At 40.5% G+C, this 7,223-nt stretch overlaps 1 protein-coding gene across 1 annotated transcript; it reads left to right on the top strand.

Moving 5' to 3' along the window:
• Positions 1-4,999: 4,999 nt before the first annotated feature.
• On the top strand, positions 5,000-5,605 carry LOC127032597 (olfactory receptor 4D2-like). The gene has a single exon (XM_050919883.1). It carries the CDS (start codon positions 5,000-5,002, stop codon positions 5,603-5,605), a length of 606 nt encoding a protein of 201 aa, XP_050775840.1.
• Positions 5,606-7,223: the final 1,618 nt, after the last annotated feature.

The following is a 7,223-nucleotide window of genomic DNA, read 5'->3' as shown; positions in this document are numbered from 1 at the left end:
TCTAAGTGCGTCAGAATTGATTCCTTGAGGACCTGCTTCATGATTTTTCCAGGGACTGAGATGAGGCTGACTGGCCTTTAGCCATTGATCACTACCCATTGAGCCTGTTAAGTGCTTTTGAAATTCCATGTTTATCTGCTGCAGTGATGAAGATGATATAGTTAGCACCTATGTAGATAAATAAATAGAGAATCTTGGAGAACAGTATAGCTGGTATAAAACCCAAGATGTCAACCAATTTAGATTCTTTTGCAAAATATGGTAGACAATTCTAAAGTGAAGGGATCTTTACTGGAATTGGTCTGCCCACAACCTTCCAGGTTAGAAATCTTTTCTATTCTATCTTATTCTATTCGAAACTAGTACATGTATGTCTATTCTGTTCTATTATAAACTAGCAGAGGTGGGTCTATTCTATTATATTCAAAGCTCAAATAAGGATGTTATCAGAGTTGAAACTGATCTATTCAGTAAAATTAGGAAATAGAATATTCCAATGGAGATGTTTATACCAGGTCCCACACAATAAATTACCATGTTCCTTTTCAGCCGGAATGTTGAATTTGGAGACCCTGATTGGCTGCTGAGTCCAAAATAAGACCAAATTTGAATTTGACTATTTAGTCAGAGATCAAGGAAAGGTCATCAGTATTTTCATCTCCCCATCCAATTCACTTTCTGGAACTGGCCTAAACCTAAGAAATCCTGACTAATTTTCTACAGCTCTAACCCTTTGATCAAATTTATATGTCACAGCGAGGAAGAGAACCCAGGAGTCGAGGGATTTATACTACTGCAGAGTATAAAAGTAGGTGGGCAGCTTTTCTAATATTGGCCTGGGTTCTTAGAGAATTTTAAGTGAGTTTGGAGGCAAACAGACCACAGAGCATTTACTTCTAATACTATCAAAGATCTTTGTAAGACTAGCCCTGTCTGACAAGTCTTTTCCTTAGACAGCAGCGCTATGCTGCTCTGATCTGTAAGATATTAACTCTGGAGCAGGCTGGAGCCAGGAAGTGAAAACTGGTAAAAGCCCAGAGAAGTGCCCCTCTCTGTAGATGAAACCTGAGCGAGATTCCCTGCACTCACCTACCTTATTCTATCTTGAAAATCCAAGACCAAGAGTGGATGTGAGTTATGGAGGGTCACAGAAGGCTTACATAGTGGGATGGAAATTGAACCCAACTCCCCAGAATCAAAAGCCAGAGATTTACCCACAAAGCCATCCTCCCTCTCTCCCCATAGCAATAGAGCACTGTCCTTTAAGGAAGAGATTTTTAGTGTTGGTTAACATGCTTTGCAGGAAACAAAATATCCTGCAGAAATTGAGGTTTTCTCAAAACTCAAGTGCTGAGGAGGAAACTCTCTTATTCTATTTTTTTATAACAGAAAATTTGAACTGGACATTTCATTTCTTACTTTTTGAAGTGTAAGAAAAGTAAGAGGAAGTGTTTCCCCACTCCCTGCCACATATCACTTTCTCAGATATTTTTATTTTCCTTTAATTTTTTCCTTTGGAGAAAATGAGGTAAAGGAAAAAAAGAGGGAGACAACTGGGTCATGGGGAGATTGAAAATAGCATAGCCAAGCAGGGAGTGCACCAGGGTTTAACTCAGAAAAGCTGTTTTCTAGTCCTGGCTCTGCAACTTGTCTGCCAGTTAATTGGACAACTCGCTTCTCTTCTTTCTCCTTCAGCTTTCCCATCTGTAAAACCGGGATGATGATAGTGTCCTCTGCTGTAAGATGCTTTGAGATGGAGGAAAAGCTCTATAAAGAGGTAAGTATGATTAAAATTGAAAAAGATTTCCTGCTGCTTCCCTAAAAAAGGAAACAAGGTGAAAATTGCAATTAGAACTTTGATATTTGAAAAAAAATGGCTAAAATTGAAATGAAAACTTGGATTTGAATAGCAGTGAAATCCAAAGTTGCATTTTCTTTGCTTAGAAAATAAACTATTTTTTAAAGCAAATACAAAACAAAGCAAATATTTCATTGGTGGATTTTGTTTTAAAAAATGAGTCTTTCAATCAGCTCTAGAGATTTTAAAAAAATGCTAATGGGAGTTCAGCATCCATAATTCAAGGCAGCTTTGAATATTTCACTTTAGATGCATACCTGGAAATCTTTATGTGTTTTCCAATGCTAATGGTACCCGATGACAGAACAAGTTGCAGTGCAGGAGGTTTAGGTTGGATATTAGGAGAACTTTTTCACTAGGAAGGTGGTGAAGCAATGGAATGGGTTACCTAGGAAGATGGTGGAATCTCCTTCCTTAGAGGTTTTTAAGGTCAGGCTTGACAAAGCCCTGGCTGGGATGATTTAGTTGGGAATTGGTCCTGCTTTGAGCAAGGAGTTGGACTAGATGACCTCCTGAGGTCCCTTCCAACCCTGATATTCTATAATCCACATTCTTCCCAACCCTGAACTTCTAGGTCCCCATCAGGAATCTGGGGATCATGGGAGGTCTTCACCATCAGGGCTGCAGGGTGGTTAATTGAAACAATGGTCGGCTGAGGGCTTGTTTGGGTAGTAGTCCTCTCCCTTTCACTCCCAAGGACCTCAGAACTGAAGACAATCACTTATGGAGCTCTTAAGTTTCACTGAGGAAGAGTTATGCACTATTGGGGCTGAGGACATGGTGTGGAATTTAGTAAATAAAGGTAATTCGTAAACATATATTTTTTAAAGTTGGAGTTTAATATTAATTTAATATCAGTAATGCACCGGGATTACATCATAATTATTATCATCACTCTCCCCTCTGCAGGCACATTTAGAAGCTAATAAATGGAGAAGAACCTCACCATCCCAGTGATAGAATTTGTTCTCTGGGGCCTCACCCAAAGTCCTGAGCTGCAGCGATTCCTCTTTATGTTTTTTTGTTTCATAGTCTATGTGAGTGCTTGTCTGGGAAATTTCCTCGTCATCACAATCGTGATCACTGACCACTAGCTCCACACTGTGATACATCCACACTGTACTTCCTGAACAGATCTTCAGTCCCTGTGGATCCAAATTCGGTTTTCAGATCCAAAAGTGATTTATAACTATAGTCCTGAAAGCAGTACTTAATTTGTGCCAGGGCTTGCCAGGGCTGAGCCCCAGCACTCTATGTCAATTCATAGCCCCGGCACCTCTCAGATAAGGAAACTGAGGCATCAAGTTTGTGATTTTCAAAGGACTCTGGAGGGGTTAGGAATGCACTGATCAAAGGTAAAGTGAAGTGGAATTGGTCACTTAACTTCCTTATTCTCTTTGGAAAATCCCACACCAGGAGGGGATGTAAGTTATCCATGAGCACAAAGATTGTCTGTGGCAGGACAGATCTTGAACCTCACTCCTCTGAGCCCAAGGCTAGTGGTTTACGCACAAAACCATCTCCTCACATTGCTCATAGGAATATCTCACTGCCATTTAGAGCTGGTTGACATTCTTTTACAGAAACAGATGAATAAATAAGTAAATACATAATTCTGTCAACAAATTGTGGATGGGAAAATATGTTTTAATATTTTTTTAAAAAATCATCTGAATATTTCAAAGACAAATATTTGTTTCATGAAACCTTGAACCAAAAATTTCAGTCTTTGCATTTTCAAGCGGGCAAAAAGTAAAGTAAATCCATTTTTTTCACCTTCTCACACTTTTTTCTTCCCTCCTCCTTCTCCTCCCATTTTTCGAAATGGCAAACTAAAAATGGGAGAGAAAATGCATGGGAGGATATGGAGAATACAAATACCAAAAAATGAAAACTAGAATTTGTTTTTTTTTCAATTGCTGAATCAAAATTAAAATGTCAGTATGAAAGGGATCAAAAGAAAAATTGGGTTTTGAATAGCAATGAAATGAACACTTACATTTTGTCACATTTAAAAAAAAATCCCTGCGAAAAAAGTTTGAACCAAAAATATCATGTTTTTCCTTTGAAAGATTTTTCTGGAAATAATGTCTTTTTCAAGCAGCTCTAGAGATTTTCCAAAATTTTAATGAAAATCAGGTGTCCACATCCTCTGGCTAAACGCATACATGGACATCATTGTGTTCACAATTTTTAAATGCTGGTTCAGCATTTAAAGTTCAGCAGCAGAATCCATAGGCACCGAAACACAATGACCCAACTTTTCTGCTCACCTCAGAAAAGATCAGTCAGTAAGATGGAATCTCTTTGGTGGATGAGTCACTATAAAGGGAAAAAGTTAATATGCTCAGCACCTCTGGTACTGAGGCCATACATTCAGCATCTGAATCCCTTAATTTGGTGGCTCTCAAGTTTTTCCATTCCAGCTCCCATCCCATCTAGTTGAGACCTTACTCCCATTTAGCCACATATGTAGCTCAATCCGGTCATAATGACCTTCTGACACTTGTTTGTGACCCTCAGGCTGAGAACTCCTGGACTCTGAGAAACTCTACCTAAGTGCAACCCTTTGCAACTCCTATCCTTCCCAATGCAGAACCTCTAGGCTCCAAGAAGACTCTACAGACCTTGGGAGCACTGCACCACCAGGGCTGAAGGAAGAGGAATTCAGACTGGATTTAGCTAGTGCCTCTTTGATGAACAAACCCCTCCTCTTCACTCCCAAGCACCCTATGCAGATCCCCAATGGGGGAGCTCTTAGGGTCTGCTGAAGCAGGGTTCCCCTGCAGTGGTACTGTGGAGATAGTGTTTAGGAAAATCAAGAATTACCCATAACCAATGTCTTTCTTACGGTGGAGTTAACATTGATTTAATATCAGTAATTTAAAGGTGGAAAAAATAAAAAAAAATGTATTAATTATTATTATTTTCCTTCCATTTCCAGGTATATTTTAAGGACACAAAACAGAGCAGAAGAACCTCACTGCCACAGTGACAGAATTTGTCCTCTTGGGCCTCACACAAAGTCCTGAGCTGCAGCGATTCCTCTTCATCATCTTTTCCATACTCTTCCTGACAACCTGGCTGAGTAACTTCATCATCACCACCACCGTGATCTCCAACCACCGACTCCACACCCCGATGTACTTCCTGCTGGCCAACCAAGCTTTCATAGATATTAGTGATTCTACAGTCAGTGTGCCGAAGATGCTGTTGGGTCTCCTCTCCCAGCACAAAACCATCTCATTCAATGAGTGCATCCTCCAGACATTCTTCTTCCAATTCATTGCTGGTGCTATGGTCTTTTTACTTGTGGTGATGGCTGCCGATAGGTACGTGGCCATCCATAAACCATTGCAATACTTGACTATTATGAACCGGGGTGTGTGGGGGGGATTAGTGGCAGGCACATGGATGGGTGGATTGGCTCCCTCTGCTATTCAGATTGGACTGGTCCTCCAGTTACCATTCTGTGGGTCAAATGTCCTGGACAATTTCTACTGTGATATCCCACAAGTTGTCAAACTGGCCTGCACCGACACCTACCTGTTCGAATTGCTTATGGTCTCCCAAAGTGGAGTACTTGCCATAATTATCTTCATTCTCCTGCTCATTTCATACACACTCATCTTAGTCAAGATAAGGACACACCTCAAGGAAGGGAAGCGCAAGGCTCTCTCCACCTGCGGAACGCAGATCATGGTTTTGTATTTAATATTCATACCCTTCATCTTCATCTACGCTTGACCCTTCCAGAAATTCCCCATAGACAAGGTGGTCTCTGTCCTTTACACATTAATCACCCCAATGCTAAACCCTATAATATACACATTGAGGAACACCGAGATGAAGAAGACTATCAGGAGACTGATGAGCAGAATTCTCTTCTCAAGGAAGGAAATGAAGATGTAATTTTTTTTTTAACTATCACTTTTTAAAATTTTGTTTTTCTCAAGTTTCATGAACTTGTTGCACAGTGTTAACAAATCTTATTCAGAATCTGTGTTTGTTCCCTGTATAAGAGTGACACCCAAGTGCTTTTAGTTCTATTATTAATATAGTGGAAGGAGTACTTCACTCTTTTATGGTAGTACTAGAGGCCAGGGCCCCATTGTGCTGGATACGGTAGAAAATCTCTGTCCCTTAAAGCTCACAATCCAAGGGCTAGACTATTCACTACCTGAAAACTTTGTTAACACAAAGCTAAAGCTGACTGTCAGTGCCTCTAGTACCTGTCTAGAAAGTCAAATGCCCTTATACTTAAACCTCGGAGAATCAGGAAATACAACCCCATAACCTTAACTCTGCCCCTGGAGCTGGGAAGAGCCACTGGGGATATTCTGTAAGCATGGTTCAGTCAGGAGCTACTCTATAAGAAGTAACCACAAAGAATGACTAAACAAAGGTACCCTTTTATCTGGTGTGAGTTGTCCCACAGATTTCATCTACACTATTATCATTATTGTGCTAGTCCTAAGTGGTATGTCTTCACTGTAGCTAAGAGTGAGCCTCTCAGCCCAGGTAGACAGACTAGTGTGCTAGAAACAGCTGTGTGGACTTGTGACATCAACAGATGCTCGGGCTATCCACCTGAGCTCAGACCCAGGAGATCTCCTACTAATCTCCTTGCTTCCAGGCTATCTTGTGACTGTGAATTCCACTGGCCAATTGCTAGTGGATGATGATCTTTGTTTTATGTTATTATTACAGTATCTCAGTGACGCATTCAAAAACTAAGGTTTAAATGAAAAGAAACCCAAGCATTTTAAAGTACAGAAAATAACTCAAAAGACCTATTTAGGTCTTTGCAGGATCAGGGCCTTAGATTGTTGGCTCTTCATGGCAGGCCACTGTTTTTTCCCCCTCTTTGTACAGCTCCTAGCACAATGGGTTCTACTGCAGTACAAATTAGAAAGAAAGAAAGAAAGAAGAAAGAAAGAAAGAAAGAAAGAAAGAAAGAGGGGTTATGTGTCAAAATGGGTGTGTGTGTATGAGAGAGAGAGAGAGAATGAGATGGCATTTTGTGTGCCCTGAAGATCTGCTTCACTCAGACAAGGGCTGTGTCCAACCAGTCTCATGTCCCACCAGTCACCCAACAGCTACTGCAATCTCAGATTTACAGATCTGAATTGAGAATGTACCTGATTTTGCCCCTGACCTTCTTAGTGGCTTTGGGTAATAGTCAATACTTGGTGCTTCACAGGAGGTCAGAAATCATTTTGCCCAGCTCTGAAAATTCTTGTATGTAATTTACTTGTATGCCCTGAGGCCAGAATTTTCAGAAGAAGTCAGTTCCCATTCACGCACCAAATTAAATGGCCAGATGATCAGAAGAACTCAGTACCCTGGGTGGTGAGTGGAGCTG

The sequence above is a fragment of the Gopherus flavomarginatus genome, chromosome 12 (assembly GCF_025201925.1).
Source record: "Gopherus flavomarginatus isolate rGopFla2 chromosome 12, rGopFla2.mat.asm, whole genome shotgun sequence".
NCBI classification, from domain to species: Eukaryota; Metazoa; Chordata; order Testudines; family Testudinidae; genus Gopherus; species Gopherus flavomarginatus.
Note: the sequence above shows the minus strand (reverse complement) of the source record. Positions and strands in the feature narration are given on the sequence as shown.

Bases quoted from the DNA above. Each gene is read 5' to 3' on its own strand.
- LOC127032597 (XM_050919883.1), top strand. From the start codon at position 5,000: ATGTACTTCCTGCTGGCCAACCAAGCTTTCATAGATATTAGTGATTCT.